At 38.1% G+C, this 21,880-nt stretch overlaps 1 protein-coding gene across 3 annotated transcripts in view; it reads left to right on the forward strand.

The window, feature by feature from the left end:
* The window catches only part of RBM26 (RNA binding motif protein 26), a 61,914-nt gene that overhangs the window by 24,163 nt on the left and 15,871 nt on the right, over positions 1-21,880 (forward strand). Inside the window, exons 7-17 of one of the 3 annotated variants that reach the window (XM_008935707.1) lie at positions 2,879-3,118; positions 4,506-4,642; positions 5,004-5,163; positions 6,230-6,341; positions 7,106-7,265; positions 8,607-8,771; positions 11,842-11,964; positions 12,915-12,986; positions 16,177-16,305; positions 18,486-18,560; positions 19,212-19,385. In XM_008935707.1, the coding sequence (XP_008933955.1) occupies positions 2,879-3,118; positions 4,506-4,642; positions 5,004-5,163; positions 6,230-6,341; positions 7,106-7,265; positions 8,607-8,771; positions 11,842-11,964; positions 12,915-12,986; positions 16,177-16,305; positions 18,486-18,560; positions 19,212-19,385 (1,547 nt within the window). Of the gene's footprint in view, positions 1-2,878; positions 3,119-4,505; positions 4,647-5,003; positions 5,164-6,229; positions 6,342-7,105; positions 7,266-8,606; positions 8,772-11,832; positions 11,965-12,914; positions 12,987-16,176; positions 16,306-18,485; positions 18,561-19,211; positions 19,386-21,880 lie in introns of all 3 variants that reach the window. The other 2 variants (XM_008935708.1, XM_008935709.1) reach the window with 2 other exon arrangements.

Consider the following 21,880-nt stretch of genomic DNA (forward strand, 5'->3'; position numbering starts at 1 on the left):
AGGATTTGTGTGGATGACAGGCACTACGCTTTCATTCGGCCTAGTCACATTTGAATCTGAGGCCAGTGTACTTGGGCCTGGTGACTGCTCAAAGTAGACTGGAGCAGCCTCCATTCTGGAAGCAATTTGTCTTTTTGGTGTACCTTGTAAGTGGAGTACTCGTGCTTGTAGCTCAGAGGTAGGTTTTCCATCCCATCTGCTCATTTTCTCTCTAAACTTACACAGGAGATGCTGCAGGATATGTTGTGACATGTACTGTTCATGTTTAGCTGGTCTCAAATGAGATTGTCTTCTCCTAATGGGTTCAACACAGGCACATACATGAGAAAAGTAGGATCTGTTCTCCATCCTGCCTAGTTTTTCAAACAGTTTTTCAAGTGATTTCTCCAGGGCTGATAAAGAGGCCTGGATGGAACCAGATAGGACCAGAGACACCATCTTCATACTGTTGTACTCTGGTAGCCACTTCAGTCACTGTTGGTACCTCACCATCTTGTCCCCACACCGTTGTTGACAGTGTGTCAGCCGCACAGCTGACTCCCTCAGGTAGTTAATTCCTTTTTCCATGGAGGTCCATTTGCTCAGGTGGCATTTGATATCATCCCTAGGAGGGATACCTGGTCTTTATGGCTGACAGGATTCGCCTCCAGAGGCTGGAAGTGTTGCTTTCTCACACGTGCTTGGTCGATGACCCCATCTCTGGACAGGGATCCTAACTGCCTGGCTTCCCTACCATCCAGGTAGATGCCATTGGGCCCATTATCCCAGCATCAGAGCAGCCAAGTGTAAGTGGCTCACCTTCATGACAGCTGAGTCCTTTCTCACCTTTCACAACTCTTTCACAGGCAAAGGTTTAGGGGTACCCTCTATCTGGTGACTCCTATCTGATAGGTTTACTTTGGAAGGACCTGCTCTTTGATCATCTGACTCTCGGTGAGCTGTTGAAGGACCCGCTCCATCGTCACCCAGCAATGCTGGGCAGTCTGTTTCTGTCAGATGTTCTGTCCCCGTCACAGGGGGGTCAGGCTTTGCATCTGCTTCCGACTGATCCTGCTTGAGAGGCCTCTCTCCCTGAGGTGTCTCTGGGTGTTTGGTTGGTTTCCTTCTCCTCACAGGGGCAACCTGTACCGGTGGGGATTGAGGGCGAGTGCCTGCAGGGGCTGTTGGTGTGGCTGCAGTGCTCACTGCTGGGGTTGAAGCAGCAGCAGGGCTCATGGGGGGGCTTGCAGAGTGTGGCCAGAGCCTTGTGGAGCCTGGGGAGCTGCAGTGCCTGTTCCCGAAGCAGCATACACTCTGGGTTGAGGTGGCTGCCTGACGCATAGACTTGTACCGATTTCTAATCTGACACCATGTTATAATATTAATTAGAAAAATAAAGAGAATAAACAATGAAGTCAGTGCTAATGATGAAAATATTTTTTTTGATAATGTCAATAAAAATCATCATAATCATGTTGAGTATCCTCAAAATGAAACAGAATCTCAGGATCTAGTGGAGTCAGATGGCCAGAGTGGGGAGCAGTAGAACCTCCTGAGGTAAGACGAAGCATTCTTAGTAACAGAATCCACGATGTAGCAGCAGCAGTGCCAGCACTGTGCTGCTGCCTGGCTCAGCTCACGTCAGTTGGTGACAGACCCCCCAGGAAGGCAGCGACCTTCTGCAGGCAGCCAAACCCCATAGCTCAGATAGACAGTGAGCACAGGTGAACCGTAACAGAGTGCACACGGCATGCGAGGGGACAGCAGGGCACTCATCTCCAAAAGAAACTCTGAAAAGATACAAACTAACACTGCTTTCAGCAGCTTCATAATGAAAATGGTCTGCTTAAATTTCCTATACTTTTTTGCTATACTTCCTAGACTCTCAGGAAAAAAAAAAAAGTTATATTCTCTTAACTGAGCAAACTGGAGTTTAAACTGTTTGGTCAATGTATCGGAGCTCTGCCTGAGCCCTGCGTTGGTTGCCAATAAATCTGTCAAGGTTTAGGGTCAGGACTGCCCCCAGACTGGTAACAGATGTACTCTATTCACTCCTCTTCCTCCCCCAAAAGGGAAAGCGAAGGGGAATAAGGGCAGAGAGACTTATTGATTAGAAAGAAAAGTAATAACAGCTTTCATTAAAACAATCATAATAAATGGAATATATGCAAATATAAACAAACCCACCTCCCCCGTGATGGCAGTACATCACCATCACCCTGATGGGGGAGGTGGTCTGTGGTGCTGGAGTCTGGAACTCGGGTCAGGAACACAGGGCTAAAAAAAAATCCTCCTCGGATGCCGGCCAGGGAAGAAGTAAAAGAGAGGAAAGGTACTTGACCCTCCTGATCTTTCAGCTTTATACTGAATATGATAGCTATGGGATGGAATAGTAATTAATAATAATATTAACTTCTAGCTTTAATAGGGGTTTCTCAGTCGCAGTGTCTGCACTTTTTACTTGGAAACACTTCATTCTTTGTTTTCACCCTTTGTTACAATTCAGTGCAGGATTAATTCTTCAAGAAAAAATTAACTCCTGTATTATCATAGAATCATTTAGGTTGGAAGGGACCTCCAAGATCATCAAGTCCAACCATTGAGCCATTAGGGCTCTAAAGTCCTCTGCTAAAACAGATCAGAATCTGTCAGGTTTGGAAGGGACCACAAGGATCACCCAGTTCCAACCCCTGTGCTATTCTTCTAGAATGTCAGTGCAGTCTTCATGTGTGCTGAGTGTTAGATGGTCAGTTTCATTTCCTAATACACATTTCTGCTGGTATGTGAAGCTCTAAATGTACAAACTGCTGCATTGCACATAGAATGTCTCATATCTGCTCTCAGTCAAACTACAGCTGTTGAATGCTCACAACAATTCTTTTTAATTTTGTTGTTTCAGAAAAGGGTTTCTGTATGAGAGGAGACATGTGCCCTTTTGATCATGGAAGCGATCCAGTAGTGGTGGAAGATGTGAATCTTCCTGGCATTCTGCCTTTTCCAGCACAACCCCCTGTTGTTGAAGGACCACCTCCGCCTGGACTTCCTCCCCCTCCACCGATTCTAAGTCCTCCTCCTGTTAACCTTAGACCTCCAGTACCACCACCAGGCCCCTTACCACCTAGCCTTCCACCTGTAACAGGTAATTAAACAGGATGAAAATCTGTGTTTTAGTAGAAAAGCCTGGGCATTACTTGGGTTGCACACAATGCAAAAACCTGTTTTAAGAATGCCAGCTGTATTTGAGAAAATTGTGCTGTCCTCTACTATGGCATAACTTACTCCAAAATGATTGGAGTTTACAGTAATTGTTACAAAGGTGATTGTTGTAAAATTTGCATGTAAACCTTGAATGCATAATAACATTTTAATTGTGTTTAAGCAAAAGCACAGCATGGCAAAAGTGAATCAAAAGTTGTCTGACTATTGTTAGAGAAGGAGGGAGAATCTTGGAAAGAACAGATATTTGTCATTTCATTTGTGATAATAAAATCAAAGAGAATTCATGACCATGTCAAATTTACACCTGCAGATGTAATTTGCTGTTAATTTTGAAGCTGAACTTGTAACTAAGAAAAATTCTCTTAACTTATTTACTCTTTCATTGGAAAGTACTTTGGCTCAGGCACTAAAAATACCCTGAAGCCTTGCATGACTGGCTCTTATTTATAAGATAGCTGTTTAGTGTTCAGTTCCCTTGTGTGGTTTAAAAACTGTTAAGTTAGTTTTATGTGATTATTCTGTCCTTTTTTTTTTATTAACTTAGGTGTCTCACTCCGTACAGTTATTCAAGAATAATTGATACTTGCTAATGCCTGGAGGTTTCTTAAACCGCTTTCATTTCCAGTTGTTAGTATATTTAAGTAAAGTCTGAATGTATATGTTTGACTTAGTATGGAGAGTAACTCTGTTTCTGTGGTGATTGTTTCTGCCTCATGCTCTATTTCCAGATCTGTGTATAGAAAGTCCAAATATGTGACTTTGAATCTTTTTCCAAAATGTGATTTTGCAAAATTGAATTGAAGATGAAGCTTGACAGATCAACTTTGAAAATATCATACCACCTGGTGTAAAAAAAGTCAAACCAACCAACAAAACTACCTCAGTTTTAGGAAGGTTCCCATTGACCTTCAACTAGAGTTTTACGTTTCTTCTTGGGTGTTTGGAAAGATAATTTCAGTCAAATTAGTTACTGCCGTCACAGAATATTTTTGTTACACACTATTAAAACCTGAATTTGTTTCTTTGAGGGAGTTTTATAAAGCTTTAAAGAACTTCTGTTGGTGAAGATAAATACTGGGTTAGCAATTATATTTTGCTTATAGGAAGAAGGTGTTTGGGGAGATGTTAGACTCTGCTCTTCTCTGTATTCTGAGTCACATGCTGGTGAGGATGTTTCAATGTGAATGAGTGGTATAGCATCATGTCTGTATATGGCCCTCTCACCCCCTGTCCTGTAAACAGCCTCAAAAACATTTCAGATCAATTTCCTGTGAGTAGAGTGCAATGTTTTGCTTTGTTTTTGCCAGGACCACCTCCTCCACTTCCCCCCCTGCAGCCTGCTGGCATGGATGCCCCCCCAAACTCAGCCACTAGCTCAGTTCCTACTGTTGTGACGACGGGTATTCATCACCAGCCGCCTCCTGCTCCACCCTCTCTTTTTACAGCAGGTGTAGTACTGAGGCTTTGCCCACAAGGTTTGCTAAATAGAATAACGTTGATTCATATTGTACTGTACTTTTTAGAGATTATAATTTTGTAGCTTGGGAGAATAAGTTTATAATTTAGACTCTGACAGTAACTTAACACTTTTTTTTTCTAACCGTTTGGGACAGAATTAAAATTTGCATGGAAATATGAATCTTGACTATGGAATAATATTTTCATTGTGTTTAAGCAGAAAACTTGGCATGGTAGTTTTTTTGGATAGTTGTTATACAGCTCTTCCATTGTAACCGTATCTTGTAATGAAATGAAATATTGTGTTTGAAACCTTAGGGGGTTTAACTGCAATTTATTTTAATTAGACAATGTGTTTTTTACCAGAAACGTACGACACAGATGGCTATAATCCAGAAGCTCCAAGTATAACAAATACTTCCAGACCTATGTATAGGCATAGAGTACATGCCCAAAGACCAAATTTGATAGGACTCACGTCAGGTGATATGGATCTGCCACCCAGAGGTATGCTGTCAAAGCTCTACTTTCTCAGCTTGACTGGTTTTCTTCCATTAATGCAGACTGAGGCAGTTTTCAGAGAATGTCATGCCAGAAGACATGGCACTTTTAAAAAAAATCTTCTGGAATTCTTAATTTTGATGTTTCAGAAGAGGGTTTCTGTATGAGAGGAGACATGAGAGGAGCTTAATGCAATAGTGGATTATGCTCTTTTTTTCTTTTGTGTGTGCATTTTTAAAGTAAAATGAAATCTCTTGGTAGACTATTGCCGAGTTTACCCTTGCCTGTAATAACTGGTCACTTTGTACATCTTTTATACAGAAAAATATTAATGTTTCTTTAACAGCATCTTAAGATGATTTTTGCTGCAAAGAGGAGGGAGTGATTTTTATCTGGTAGCAGTTAGGCTTGAGTAATCTTAACCTCATAGTTCCTTCAGCCCTGAGAAGGAGCAGCAGCACACAGAATGAGAAGGGAAGAGGGAACTACCCTGTTTTCTAGTGTGGTTTTGTTTACATTTATATGTATTTGTATTTAATCTTACTATGTTTCTGTTGATGTATTTTCAGCGAGGACTCCTACAGTAAGGTTCCTGTTTTTAAGCAAAAGCCACTCCTCCCCCACCTCACCTGTAAATCTTGCTCCTAACTGTCAGTGCTCTGTAGTACTGCACGTTTCCCATCATCAACGTTTCTGCGTGTGCTGTCTAGCAGCAGAAGGGAGGTGTTAGCAGTCATGGTGTGAGCCTCAGAGTATTGTCTGGGACACTGAATCGGCAAGTGCAGACAACTTGAGGCAGATGCCTTCCGCACACCTCTTTTGCTTTCCTTATGTGTGATATTACTGTGACAGAATGAAAGCTGCTCATTTTTTTGATATGTCATATCGTCAGTTGATAGTTAAGAAGAAGTCTGCGACCAAAATTTGATTCAGCTTGAACAAGGATCATAGTAATTTCAAAATAAACAGTTGTGCTTTTCCGTGCAAGTTCAATGTGAGCAGAACACTTTTTTTTACAATGAAATACACAGAAAATACAAAAAAATTGTAAAATCTTTTCATCTGTTTACAGAAAAACCTCCCAATAAAAGTAGTATGAGAATAGTGGTAGATGCTGAATCCAGGAAAAGAACAATTGGTGCAGGGGATGGTGGAATTCCTACAAAGAAGACTTGGTTTGACAAGTGAGTGATCATTAACACGAGGTTGGATTTATAGCTGGAATTCTGTGCAGCTCTTTTCTATAAATCTAGAACATACATAAATCTATATAAATTGCAAGCAAGTTAACTATGAACAAGCTGTCTGTACTAAAACAAACCACACTACAGAATGATCTGCATTTGACTGTCTTCTCTCAGAGGCAGTACAGAGGTAGCTGAAGTTGCTTTGGATGATACTAAGATCTACTCCCTGTAAGCTGGAATGGTCTAAGAAACAGAGAAGCTGCAGTGTGATGATTGTTAGTGGATGAGTGATTTTAGTTTTGAAATGTGAATTGTATCATTGCTGGGTGTGCTACAGACAGAAACACACGATGCAGTGCTTAGTGTCCAGATATACTTGGGGCGACAGAAGGTTGGAAGGGATTTTAAGAGATCATTGGGACGGAGGAGCGCCTGGAACTAACAGTTATTTGAAACAGTGGGGAGATCCCATGGAATAGCTGAGAAATAGTTTTTGGCAAGAAGCAATGTGGAAGTTAGGACTTGCTGACACAAGCACATGATTGTGAATTATCTCACAGGTCTATGTGCTGGGGTCTGCTGAGGGTACTCTTGGGGGAACTGTATGGGTCTGTGTGCTGTACTCTTCTAAAATCACTTTTTTTTTTTTTTTTTTTTTAAGTCTGCAGATCTTTCTCTCGCACACTATGTAAGCACATAAAATTTAACACTGTGTTTGCTAGCTTGCTATGGATTTCTGGCTTGATTTTTATCTGTTGCAGGCAAAATTTTAACAGAACAAATAGTCCAGGTTTCCAGAAGAAGGTGCAGTTTGGAAATGAAAACACAAAACTTGAATTAAGAAAAGTTCCACCAGAACTTAATAATATCAGCAAACTTAATGAGCACTTCAGTAAGTTTGGAAACTTAGTCAACTTGCAGGTAAGAGTGAAGAAGGAGAAGGCAGTATGCTTTCCCTTAATGGTAGAGGTAGTTGCTAAAAGGATAATGGCAGTTGTGGTTTAATGTTTTTAATGGAATTGTCACTGAAGAAGCAGAAATCAGATGTTCTTTTTATTTAGATTCTGAACAGTTGTTTTCCTCACAGGTAAGACTTCTAAGATACATTGTATAAAACATTGAAAATGATGAGAAGTGTTTTTCCTTCACCCCTTTTCTCAAGTTTGGATCTGATATCATATACTCTTGGCATTCTTTGAGATAAATTGTAAATACAGAAAATCTGTATTTCTCATGGCAAAAGTAATCCCTGTGATAGGATTGGTTTCTAGTCCCATAGTCGTGGTTTGTCAAGTACAGTTACCATAATTACTTTGTGGTGTATCTGAGTGTCCCACATTTATAAACAGAAATAAGTAAAGAAAGATAGGAAAGAGACACAAAGAGCTAGCTAGTGCCTCACTTAGGTTAGCATTATGTATTGCAGGCTGTATGTGTAATGTCAGTAGTTCATGTCCAGTCTCTAAGCTACTCAGTCTCAGCTTTCATCATGCAGCATTATCAACAAGTTTCAGATGCTAATGTGTATTTTTATGTAAACTTTCTCATTTGCCATGAGAGGTTAAATGAAGAGGTGTAATAAAATATTTTGTGTGTACTCATACAGTACAGAATAGACCTCCTGTGCTTGTCTGAACAGTGAGGGAATTTAAATCTGTCTTGATTGCTCTGAAATATTTCTTAAGCTTTTCTATAGTGTACCTAAGAAAATGGATGTATTAGCAGGCAATGTGATTCAGTAAGGTAGGTAAAATTGTGTGTGGGTGTGTCTAGAGAGGCAAAGGTACACAGATAGGTACTGCAAGCTATGCTTTTCTTCCAAGAGGTATAATTTTGTCCTTTGAAGGTATCTAAAATAGCATAGTGATGCTCAAAGGAGGAAAACCAAAATGAACTTTGTTCTGTATCTCTGATACTAGATAGGACAGTTTTTTGCAGTGGTTTCCTTCAGTTATGCTTCCTCTTGCTTGTCAAACAACTAATTTGCAGTTAGAAATACTGTTTGGCTCTTTAAGTATTTTACTTCCATTTCTTTGTTTGGTGTTTTTTAAATATTTTTAAAGTTTATTAGCTTAATCTCAAGGTTGCTTCTTGACACCAGGCTTTTCAAACAGGTTATGAATTGGGAAGTGTTTGTCTAGTGACCCATACTGAGTTTAACTTGTAAGCTTCTGAGCCTTGAAACTAGTGATTTTATAGTAATTGAGACACTGCATGTAGATTTTCATTTGTGAAGTTTTGTTCTTCTGTTTTAAATCTTAGGTTGCGTATCAGGGGGATCCAGAAGGTGCCCTTATTCAGTTTGCCACACACGAGGAAGCAAAGAAAGCTATTTCCAGTACAGAAGCAGTATTAAATAATCGTTTTATTAAGGTTTATTGGCATCGAGAAGGCAGTGCACCACAAATCCAAACTACAGCACAGAAGGTAGAGGATCTAAGTCTGTTCTGTCTAGAATGTTACATAAAATACTGTCTCTTAGATATTTTTAAAGAACATTTATTTCAAAAGCACTTAATTTACCTTCTATAATGAATACTTCATGTAATTTTTTTCAAAAAGTTACTCTTTGTTTGTAGATTCTTTTGGGGTCAGATACAAGGTTCAGGAGTTGATTAGCAAGATAAGACTGAAGGTATTTAAAGAAAGTCCTTCAGTGACTTACAGAGAATTCCACTCTTGTCATCTCCTGTGAAGCAAGATTTGATGCTGCTCTCTGCTGAATGTCTATTTTGCTTTAACTAGTATAGGCTTTTTTTTTCTTGTGGTGAACATAAGAAAGACAGCATCGTTATATTTATTTTCTTGGATAATCTTGATTTTCTTCCAAAAGGTGCTCTTTTCCAGTCTCTTCCTTTCCTGATGAGCATTCATACTACTATAGAAAGCAGCAGCAGAATTTATTTTACACAAAGGTACCTATGTGTATATACGTGTGTGTGTGTGTGTATATATATAAATATATATATACACACACACACACATGTAATATGTAGAGAGAGAGAGGGCATGAAAATAACAATGTAAGAAGAAACTAATTTTGTGGGAATGGATCAGAGACATTTTATGGTTTTAAGTTGAGCAGGTGCTGATCTCACTGTTATCCAGTGACAGGACTTATGGGGATGGTTCAAAGCTGCATCAGGGGAAGTTCAGGCTGGAATTAGGAAGTATTTTTTTACTGAGAGGATCGTCAAACACTGGAACAGGCTTCATGGAGAGGTGGCTGATGCCCCGAGCCTGCCAGCTTTTAAAGAGACATTGGATAATACCGTAAATAACATGCTTCAACTTCTGGTTAGCCCTGAAGTGATCGGGCAGTTGGACTAGATGATCAAGTGCATAGTAGTATTGGCAACTTTTTAAGAATGAAACAGCAGTTATTGTTGTGGAGCTTAGATTAATAACCATGTCAAGCCAAACCAGATTTGGTAGCAGGCATAGTGGTTCAACTCAAACATAAGAGGAAGCTTGCATTTGAAGTGCTTCTTTCTCGGGATGGTGCATGCCATCTTTCAGAATCAATGACCCAGTTCTCCATTACAATCCTGCTGTAGGGCATTTAACCAGTTTCCTTTCTCCCTTCTTTTGCAATAAATGCCTTGCTTTCTATGTACAAAAATGCAGTTTTAACAATATCTATCTCACTGTCTCCCCAGTCATCATCCTTCAGGTTTGAGTTTGGAATCAAAGTTACAAATAACCTTGATGCTTGATCTGAACTAGTGCTACTCAGAATGCTGTTTCTTTTCTAAGCTTGATTCACATCTCGTCAGCCAGAAGAGGGCAGTGGAGTCTGTCATTTGTGTTCATACAGATATTGCCTCTTTCCAGAAGGACAGCTTGAGTAGTTATTGCCATTAGTTTATTTGCTGATTATGCTATCCAACGTGGAGTATTAGCTGTGTATCTCCAAACATATCCAATCTGCATGTTTGTTATTTTGCAAAGCCTCAATTTTAAATAGCCTTACGGTTTTCAGCAGTGTTACTTGCTTTTTAGCACACCACCTTTGGCAAGTTAACCCTGATGTTTTGAAAATGAATTTACCTTGGTACCAGGTGACAGCACTAAGAGTTCCTGCTTCAAAAAGAGCAATTGTCAGCCCATGTCAAGATGCTACAACTTCAAGTCTGTTACGGGCAATAGAGGGCACACAGTGATAAGAAAAAACATAAACATAAAATTAAAGTTTTAAGCATAATGCTTTTATGTTCTTCTATCCCACAATATAACCATTATCAAATTGTTGAGTCAGTAAACAGGTATTTTTAATTCATAAGCCTTTCAGGAGCATGAATATTTACTTCCCTTTTCACTGAAATCGTTATTTGATGTATCTACAACTAGTATGGAAACTTCCTATAGGATATCACACATAAGCATCTGAATTTTTTGTCAAGATTTCTAATGTATTATAGCTGAATTAATTTAAGCTTTTAAGTTTTCCCTTCAGTAATATCTGGTCCTGCATAATTTCGTGAGCATTGCTGTTTCCTCAGCAGGATTACTTTGGAAAATTCTTAAATTCTAAAAGGAGTGGAAGTACTTAGTAAAGATGGTGGACATCAACTGTAATAAATCATGAAATAAAAGGCTTCTGCCAGGAAACAAAAATAATGTGATCTCCAAGTACTGGGCTTAAAAGACATCACAGGAGTTTTAGGTTAATAGGAAAAAACATTTTCTAGTGCTAAAGGATACTGAAGCAGTTTTGGCTAGAGAGGTGAAAGACCTCTTTCATTGGAACTCTTAAGAACTAGATAGGTAGATACTGTCAGTAATGCCTTAGGTATAGCTGACTTTGCCCTAGAGTGGAGGAGTGGATTAGATGACCTTCTGAGGGTTATAAATATGACAGGAAGCTTGCTTGGAAGCATTATTTTTTTTTTTTTTGTCTGAAAAGTGTTTAATGTTTTTCTCAAGGAGAAAAAGGCAAGGAAAAGGGCATATCCATGGTGGGTTCAAAGATGAGCTGCTCTGTTTTCTTTTTCCTCATTGCCAGGACTACATGTCTCCATTGCTGCCTTTCTTTTTCTGTTTTGTTCAAGTTAAACACATAGAAGATAAAAAGTAACATATTGCTGTAAGTCTTTATGATGCATTTGTGTTCTGCCTTCCCATAACTATATGAATGATGTTGAAAAATTTGTGAAAGCAATCAGATAATTGCTTAATACTTTTTAACTAGTTGTAGCAGGTGGAAATTAAGGTAGACAAAATAGACATGATTAGTACAAAGAGACCAGAGTTGTATGATCACTTCTGTGAGTCCCAAGTGCACTACAGAAATAGTCAGTCCAACATCCTGTATCTCATGAAGTGTTTATTTTTGCCATCAGATGAAAAAGCTGTTGAATGATAGAAGGAAGAAGTGTGAGTCTAAACACCGCTGCAGCAGTTTCATTATTTATTGAACTACATGCGTAGCAGCCTTTTGTTGTTAATACCGTGATGTGCTTTTCTGGGGGGTGGGCCGGTGTTCCAGGTACTACAGCCCTTAGTTCAGCAGCCAGCTCTGCCAGTCGTGAAACAGTCGGTGAAGGAGCGATTGGGTCCAGTACCTGCCAGTAACATTGAACCTGCAGAAGCACAGAGCGCCAACACAGAAGTCACGCAGGTACCTGTGGGAGTCAGAAAATGAGTTGCACGTTTTTCTTTCTGTGATGGGTTCCATAGTGTATGAACCTGTCCATTACAGCTACTCATCTAGTACAGATACACCTTTATAACTTTTCAGTGCATCTGCTTTGATTGTGAGTGGTATTAAAGCTGTCCTTGGTGCTATGATGCTTGGCTTTCTTACCCAAAGTTTCAAGACTTTGAAAGTATTTCAGTAATGTGTTAAATCACAGTTTTCAGATTTCAAAATAAAGTTGGTTTCTGTCCAGAGAGCTAAAAGCTGCCCGTTTTAGTACTTTATCTGCTAAACAACTAAAACCAATAGAGACCATGGTCATGGACAGCATCTGATTGTTTTCAATCTTTGTACATCACCCTTAGTATGAGGAAGGATGTAACCACGGTAGCAGTGTGAACGATGACAGAACCTGGTGTGTTACTCCCATTAGAAATAGTTGTTAGATTGTTAGAAATACTTCATTATTAGCTTTGTGATGCTAGTTTTACTTCTGAAAAGGAAGACTGCCACACTTCAAAAAACATTTGTAGGTTAAACTCAAATAACATCTTTCTGCAATGGCTACCTACAAATAACAAAACGCAGAAAATGAAGTGTATTTTAAAGGGCCTGTGTAGTTAATCCTCTGCCAGCTAGCATGTCATGGACTTCTTGCAAAAAATATGTATTTTAACCTTTGATTCCAAATTTGTCTTTAACTTTGCCTTATCCAATCTATTTGTAAATGTATATTAACTGTAAAATGACGTATCAAAAATTCACTTTATCGACTGCTTTAAGATTATTTTTCTTGAATTGTTGCTCAAATGTTTATGGTTTTATTAGTTTAAATGTTTTTTTCTATATTCCTAACATTTGGAATTACACAGGAAACAAAAATTTTCAGAAATGAAGTATATTTGAACTATTATTTTGTTCTGTTTCCTTAGAACGTGACTAAATTATCTGTGAAGGATAGACTGGGTTTTGTGTCAAAGCCAGTTACTCCAACAACTGAAAAGGTAGGAGAATGTCTCATATTCTCTTCCTCTCACATTTAATTTTAGTGCAGTTAATTTCATAGTATCATAAAGTCCTTTGCGTCAGTGTTGTTTGTTTCGTAACTATGAATAAAGTTACTTTTTTAAAAGTTAGTTTTATGAGGCATAGAATAGCAAAACGCAGCTTAGCAGATTGATTATCTAAATGATTATAAGAAGGCTAAGACATGCTAGGACAGAAGTTGCTATTCTGTGGCTTTTGTTTTAATGTAGCAGCCTCCATTTATTCAGATACGAAAATAACTAAATATGTTCCAGGATCCTGAGTTGTTAGAAGAATAGAGAAATAGACATTTAAAAAACAAACAAACAAAAGAAAACATACAAATTTTGACACTACATATGGGTCTATAAAAAAGCTTTCTATAAAAACATTTTTTGAGCTTCTGTGTCTCTTAGAAGGTGATGCTGTAAACATTTACCCTCTTGTGCCCCGTCTTGTTTGGTCTTCAAATTTTCAGTACTTGTGAAAAGATAGAGGTGGAAACGAACCAGTACAGAAAGGAGGAGGGAAGGTGAGGTGAGGGAGGTGCAGCCGGTGGCGGTGCCCAGTTAGGTGTGCTGCCCAGTGCTGCCCTTTCCAGTTGGCAGAGCTGGGCTCGCGTTCGCTTCAGCAGCAGAGTCCACGATACACGTTTCCAGATCTGCTTAGCACCTTAGGAGACAGACTTCCCTGTGTTTGTAACCTTCATGGAGAAGGCTTCTGGTAGAAAGGCAGCAAGTTTTACCCAGTAACAAGTTACCTCTGCCTAGGTATAGATCTTTTCTGTTGGGAATTGGCTTGGCCTGAAATGCGTGAAGCATCCACTGTGTTTTCCCCCTGCCCTTTATGGTGTGGTAGGTAATGCATATAGTGCAGTCTGACAAGTAGAATTCACAAGGATACTGTGCTGCACATAGCATACAAAGGTAACAATACTTAATGGTGAGTTGTAATTGTAGAGGATGTCTCTTCAACTCATTTCAAGCCAAACAGTCTGCTAAATGCACTGATCTTGGCTTCTTGCCTATATTTTCTGGTTTTGATTAACTGCGTTCTCATTGCCCTAAATAAGTTGCAGATAAATATTTTACTGCGTGTTCCTGAAATGCATTTTACATACACAGTGTAGACTTCATTAGAACTAGGAAGTCTGCTCCAGTTTGAGAGGAAATATTTTCTTTTTCTCATACTCCAAGAGTTAAGTCATCCTGAAACACTTTTACAAAGAGTAAATTCATGCTAAAATGGTTTTCCACAGTGTCGTATAGTACTCACTGATTTTGATTAGCTGCTGGGCTGTTGAGTGGACTGGTTGTGAAAGAGCCGTTTCCTTCGGCATTTTTAGTATCATTCTGAATCTTGGTTTGAACAGTTTTATAAAAAACTTACTACTGTTTCTTTACAAGGAAATACCTCTCTTAGTTTGCAGTGGTAACACTGTAACCATTAGAAATTAAATGACAGCTGTCAAAAAACCACACATGTCATGCCCTAGATGTTTTCTGCTCCTGTCTGAGTGCAGACAAGAACTTTCCAAGTGAGTAGGTAGGTAGCTATGCTTCGCAAAGAGCAGGAGGAAAGCCAGATGAAACTCATCACAAGGCCTTTTAAGATCTGTATAGGAACTTGGAATTTATGAACTTGTGAAGAAATTCACACTGCTCCCTTCCCTTGAATAATACTAAGAGATTTGGAAGACATTAATGTGTTGCTTGCTGCTCCTATGTATTAGTTGATGCAGGTAAATCTGCTGTGGCATTTCACCTTATATTAAAAGAGATAAGGAATGTTTCACTCTGCCATGAAGACAGATCAGGGCAAAAGGAGTATGACAGTATTTTTGTCTTTGCTTGGGTCCTCTGTTTGTTTGTAATGTAGCCTGTCTTGAAGCTACTTTGTAATAGGAACTATATGATTGGGATGTACTTTAATAAGTTGAAAAAAAAATAAATTCCTTTGTCTCTGTTTTAATGGCCTGTTTAGAGCATTTTATATCACCTTTTGTAATACCCCTTAACATGCTTTGATGTATTATGTGGTTTTGTTCTTTCTGCACTGCCTACTGTAGAAAATACTGTTGAAAAAAATAATATAAATAGCACAATGAAGTGAAAAGCTTTTGTATGAAGCATTCCTGTTGTAAATTCTTCTGATCTCTTGATCTTTTCTGTTGTTCTCTTTCTTGGTTGTCTCCTTTTTTTCCTCTCCTGTAGGTGGGCATTGTGTCTATTTTATGGAGTGCATGGTGACCAATAGACTCTGCATGCATCTTTTAATTTTCCACATACATAAATAAGATATTTTTAGACTCCTAATCGTGATACCAATTGCACAATTTCTGTGATTTGCTAGCAAGGCAGACAGGATCGTGCCTATATTGTCTTCAGCACTTAGCCGTGGATTTTCAATACTGAAATGGCCAAAATGTCCTTTAGCGAATGTGATAAGGAAACAGAATAGTGAAAATCTTCAGCTATGTGGCGATCTACATAGTGTACTTGAGAGAGGTTGTAAAGCAGACAACTGTGTTCTCAGTAAGTCATGAAGAAATTCCATACCTTATTACAAATGTAGGAAAGGGAACAGAGAGCCATAGGAGTCTCTTCCTTTGCTGTACGATGTTGAAGACTTCCCTGTACTTAAGATACTTCTTATTGGTTGTGCAAACTCCACTTCGCACAAACTGCACGTTAAAAGGAACTATTGGATCTACTTTGAACCTTAGTTTTTAAAATTATGTTCGATTTTTGTTTGGAAAACTCAGGCAGCCATGAAAAACTGTATTTTAAACTTCAAAACAAACAAAAAACTTCAGTTATTCTTGGGAAAATCTCAGTCTTCTGTTTCCTTAATACATAATAATGCATAGTAATGCTCAAGTGCATAAAATTTTATACATTTGAAACTTGCAAGTACATCTGAAATCTCAATGGAAAGGATTTATAATCTGATGTTCATAACTCTTGGATATTGATGTGGTGCTGCCTCTTTAAAAACAGTTTAACTTCAGCAACTCTAAATATAATTGTTACACCAAATTTTTATATTCCATATCATCAAAACAGACAAAAGAAAAGACGCTTATATATTTTTAAGCACTCATGGGTTGTTTTTTTTTAAAATTGAAATTCACTGGCAAAAAAAAAATAAAATGGTTTCCTCCTATAGGTTTTATCCACTTCTACTGGCTTGACAAAAACTGTGTACAACCCTGCTGCTTTGAAGGCAGCACAGAAATCTTTGCCTGTTGTTTCCACTTCCGTGCTAGACTCTAATGAAGCACAGAAGAAAAAACAGGTAAATTAAATATGCTTTTTTATAAAATGGACCTAGATCGGGAACTTGTGACCACTAGAGGTAGTGCACTCTATATATTCATCTCAAGAGCGTAGGTGAAACTAGTTAGAACGTTAAATTCACTATAATGGTTTCTTCTCAAAGGACAGGAAAATTGAGCTTTGTTTTGTTATTTTTTTTTTTCAGTGTATGTTCAGGCAGTGTAAGCAGGTTTAAAACTCTCTGGATGTTCAAAATGTGAGACACTTTTTCCTGGAAGCAGAATCTCCCGTGTTGAGACACGAATTGTCTATTGTGAGTGAGAAGGGAGTATAGTATAGTCACTATTCTTTTCTCTTAAGCCTTTCTGGAACTGGCTTTTATTGTCATCAAACTGGCCCTTTGTGTATTTTGTACTTGTGACAAAACTGTTTCTTCCCTTGAGAGAACTAAGAACTATAAGACTCTACATTATTGTTTCCAAACAACAGTTATTCATCCATTTTTATTTTTTGCATAGTACTAGGTTGGGGTGCGTTCTTTTTTATGTTAGAGAGAAAATACAACAAAAATGCATTTCACCTTGAACTGGTCACTCAGTAGCTTGCTTAGAATTTTCAAAAAGGCCCAGTAAAGCTCCCTTCTTAGGTTTATTCCTGTAATTTAGAAAAACAAAGTTCAGGACGATGTTCATGCTACTGGTTTCAAACCAAAAATTAAGAATTCAATACTAAGTTGAATCCAACTTTTAAACAAAGATTTTTAGCCTCTTGGTGAACTTCTGTAACTAATATCTAATATATTCTCAACTAGCTGTTTGTAGCTGCATGTCGTTGTGGTAATGGTCCAGACTTAAGAGACATTACTTCTAATCTCTGGATATCATTTCATATTTGTCCCCTGAAACATGTTTCTCAGATTGGGAGCCTTTGCCTTTCAAGTTAATATGCTAAATGGCAAAAATCTCCTAATAAAATCAGTGAGTCTCCCTGACAGCTGTAGGGATTTTTTGTGAGAAGACACTGAAGACATGCTAATTGATTGATTTTTTTTTTTTTTCATGTGCTCTTGTGCTCCTTCCTCTCTTCAGAGATTTCCATTACAATATACCAGTACTTGTGGAAAAAATACGATTTTGTGGGGCTCATTCCCTTCTTTCCTCCTGTCTACCTCATTTTTCTTGGTATTCATCCCCATGTCTTATCTTTCCTTTGCCTTCAGAAGAATGATTGCACACTGTATGCAAAACCAATGTTTCATGCAGCAGAATTTGACAATATTTGGGAAGACATACAGAAACCTTATTAATGGATTCTTTTTTTGAGGCTGTTGTGCATTTACACTCTGTGTAAGATAATTGACTTGCAAACTGATCCCAGTTGATTGATGATCTAGAGATGCAAAATCTTCTTCCTCTCCTCTTTTTTCCCATGAAATATGTTATTATCAAAGCTCTTAATTGTTTTCTGCAAGTATTCTTCTGTTTAAGACTTCTACATTCTGTATCTGAGAGCAAGAAGCAGTTGCTTTCTCTCAAGCAATTAGTAAGAGTTGAGCACAGCAGCTCTTGCACCTCCTCCCGCTTCTTCTTCTGAGTGCAATATGTCACAAATGTATCAGTTTCAATTCATTTTGATTTGCCTGTTGCAATGTCAAGATTCTGTTTTTAGCAGATCGAGCGATAGTACTTGGCACTTCCAGGTTGTAACAGTCAGATGCTGAAGAGATGGTTTGCCTTGGGCAACGCTTTCACATTAGAAAATAGATAGTAGTATTTGCTCTTTTTTTTGCATGTAACTGTACTGCAGAACGTGTTTTAATTGGTGGATTTGATTTGCAGTAGCTTTCAAGATACTGTCCTCGCACATTTAAACTCCTGTACGTTGCAGCTCTTGTGGTGGTGTATTGTATTGCCTTTCAGCTTTCGGTGGAGTTCTCTAAGGGGGTTACTTTGTCCGTAAGTAATAATGAAGTCTTCTCACCACAGATCTAACTAAGAGGGATCATTAAATCCATCGCTAATTTGCTGATGCGTTGTTTTCCAAAACATAATTTGAAATATTGCATATTAGTACCTTGAGTTTCTGTTATTTTCCCTGTTATTGTAGGTTACACTGTACCTGACAACTATGCAGTAGTATTATTGTTCTGCATTATTTTTCAAAGTCTAGAAACTTTCTGTAATGTTTTTATGCTTCTAGGAAGCATTGCGACTTCAACAAGATGTGAGAAAAAAGAAGCAAGAAATCTTAGAGAAGCATATTGAAACACAAAAGGTAAAATACAAGCTTTAAAGAAAGCTAGCAATTCAGTTGTAAAGTCTCAGTTCACTTCTCTAAAATAGTTCCAAATTTGCAAGCATGAGATACAAAACTGGCCTATAAAATAAGCATACTCTTAGAATGGTAATATTGCATTGTTTTCAGTTTAGAATTTTTATCTAAGTTGTTAGTTCGCTTAAAAATCAAGCCTGTGCAATTTTAATTGGAATTGCCTAATTTGGGTGCAAATTGCATATGCGTTTTGGGAGAAGTGGAAGACTGAGAATTCTGTTTGCTGTGAACGGGAGAGATTGATGTAGAAAAGGATGTATGACTGCACTTAGGCTTAGGAGAAGAAAAGGTCCAGAATGTCATTTTAGTCAAAGAAAAATGTTGAAATAGTCTTAAGCATGTTGGCCAAATCTGTCCAAATGAAATAGAGATATCAGATGTTCATTAGCAAATTAATTAATTGGAGATTCAGATATTTTAACTTCCTATAAGCTGTTAAAAGCACTATATGTTAAGGTTGAAGATCACAGCAAAAGAAATGGAATATTCTTTTTTTTGTTACTTGTAATGAGTATTGCAAGATAGATCTGTAATAGTAATTGCTAAGTAAGAATTTTTTTTTTTTTTTTTTTTTTTAATTTTTAAATTGGACAGATGCTGATTTCCAAGCTGGAGAAGAACAAATCCATGAAGTCAGAAGACAAAGCAGAAATCATGAAAACATTGGAAATTTTGACTAATAGCATTACCAAGTTAAAGGATGAATTAAAAGGTGTATCACCAGGAGGAGGAGGGGCTCCTTTAAAAAGCATGAAAACTAAGACTCAGGTACTGAAGTTTTGGTCAGCTTTTTAATAGATGAATTCGTATGTTTATGTCAGCAGAACAAAAACATGCAGCCACATCAGCAGTATTTAGAACCATTCTGGTTTAATTCTGAAGTCATCTTTGAAGTGAGATTGGTTCTGCCTTCTTTTTAAAAAAAACACAGTTAATTTTAAAACCGTGTTGTTGTCTAAAAGGTTCACCTTTTGTTGCACAGATGCTACATCATCTGGAAAATAAGGGAAAAAAAAAATTTTCAGATTACTTCCTTTGCCTTACCTGATCTTTTGTTTTTTGCCTATTGTTTCCTTAAATTTTGATTGGAAACCGGGAAATTATATTGCCTTTTCAAAATAAAGTATTTTCCTTTTCATAGAAGTATTTGTTCCTAAACAGATCACCAGGTGATCAAGAATTAAGTGAGACTTTGAGAAATAACATTTTAAGAAATGAATGCATTCTTTTAAATATATTACAAGCTTTTCTTGCTTTATCAATTGAGGAAGTGCATGTTAATAAAGAGTAGATTTTTGTGCAGTGTATTTTCCAGTGAAAACAGGAAGGTCTGGATCTTTTCTTACTGTTTTCAGTTCTTAAATGTTCAGAATGCTTAGTCTTCCCTTCTGATGTTTGAGAACCTGTTTAAAAATGCTGGTGTGATGTTACAGCCCAAATTTAATTCAAATGTATTGTTAGTTTTCAGTGTGAAGGAGCATTTCTACTGCTTCATTTTACATAGAAATATAGGCATTAAAAGTATCTGCAGTGTAAATTACATTGAGTACAGTTTTGAAAAGACATATCAAAAAGAAATACTGAAATAATGTGTATGTACTCACTATGGCTGCTTGTGTTGTTCGTCAGGGAAAACATTGAAGCAGCATACACTCATCCTGAAAATGGGCAGAAATTAGAATTTCTAGGAGTCAGTTTATACCTCTTAAAACAACATCAGTTGCAATGGAATATTCCACTGTGTTTTAGACAGGGGAAATGAGACTGGTATTCTCAGAGTTCAGACACTGCTATAATAAGATTAAACTCTTATTTTTCTTTTTCTTTTAGATGGGAAACTTATATATTTTTAAATGCCTTTATGTTTTTGAGAGAAAGTGGAGTTGTCTGGTGAGAAAATGTTTCTGAGAGGTCTGAAGCTTCCTGGAGAGTGAATTTGAGCTATAGAAGTCCTAGAAATTGGCATTTTTTTTAAAGCTGCATTTCATTGTTAAAGACTTGTGCTTTTGAGAAATACTCTTCTTCTGGTGGTGTACAGTGCTTCTTAAATCTGAACATGAAAAGTAGTTTATGTCATGTTGATCCAAGAATAACAACTGTCTGTGGATTTTGTCACGTGCAAGGAAATTAATCTAGACTCAAAGAAATGAAGAAGCAAGTTGCATCCTGAAAACTTAGTAAAATCTTGACTAGAAGACTTATATGCAGTATTTTAACCCATGACAGTTATTTTACCATGAGAGTAGTCTAGTAAATTCTTGGAGTGGACAAGGCAATAGTCCATAACACCAAATTGCACAAAGTGGTTGAAATGGGAAGGGACCTCTGGGGATTGTCTTGTTCCATCACCAGGCACCACTAAAAAAAGTCTGCTTATCTTCTTTACTCAATCATACCGAGTGTTTATACACATGGATAAGTTCCCCCCACTGCCACCTTCTCTTCCTGAGCAATCCCAACTCTGTCAGCCTCTGCTCATGTAGTAGATTAACTCTAGTCCCTGAACCATTTTTGAGGCCTTCTGCTGGACTCTCACCAGTGTATCTGTCTTGTGATGGGGAGCCTGGAACTAGTTTCTGTATATGGCCTCACATACAGAGAGGGATCACCTCCCTTGACCTGCTGGTGTTGCTCTTCCTAATGCAGCCCAGAAGACTGTTGGGCTCTGCCACAAGGAAACACTGCTGTGTGATGTTCAGCTTCTTTCTGCTATCAGAACCCTCCCAGGTCCTCTTCATCTGGGCAGTTCCAGATCTGTAATGGTGTCTGAGGTTAATCCTCCACAGGTGCAACATTTGGCATTTCCCTTTGTTGAAATGCAGGAGGTTCTTCCTGCCTCATTTCTCCAGCATGTCAAGACCTTTCTGAATGGGAACACAACCGGCTAGTGTACCAACTACTCCTCCAAATTCTGAATTGTCCACAAACTTGCTAAGGTTATGCTCTGTCTTACTATCCAGGTCATTAATGAAGATATTGAACAGAAGTGACTCCTGAGATACACCACTAGTGACTGCTCTCCAGCTGGACTTTCTGCCACTGGTCAGAACCATTTGAACGAGTTTTCAGCCAGTTTTTAGTTCATCTCACTGTCTACCTATCTAATCAGCATTTCATCCTTTTGACTGTGAGGATGTTGTGGGTGACAGTATTGAAAGCCTTGCTTAAGTCAAAATAAACTCCGCTACTCTGCTCTTGTCCACCAAGATGGATCTCCTTGCAGACAGCTGTTAAGGTCAAACGTGATTTCACCTTCCCTTTTC

Source organism: Merops nubicus, unplaced genomic scaffold, assembly GCF_000691845.1.
Source record: "Merops nubicus isolate BGI_N331 unplaced genomic scaffold, ASM69184v1 scaffold9952, whole genome shotgun sequence".
NCBI lineage: Eukaryota > Metazoa > Chordata > Aves > Coraciiformes > Meropidae > Merops > Merops nubicus.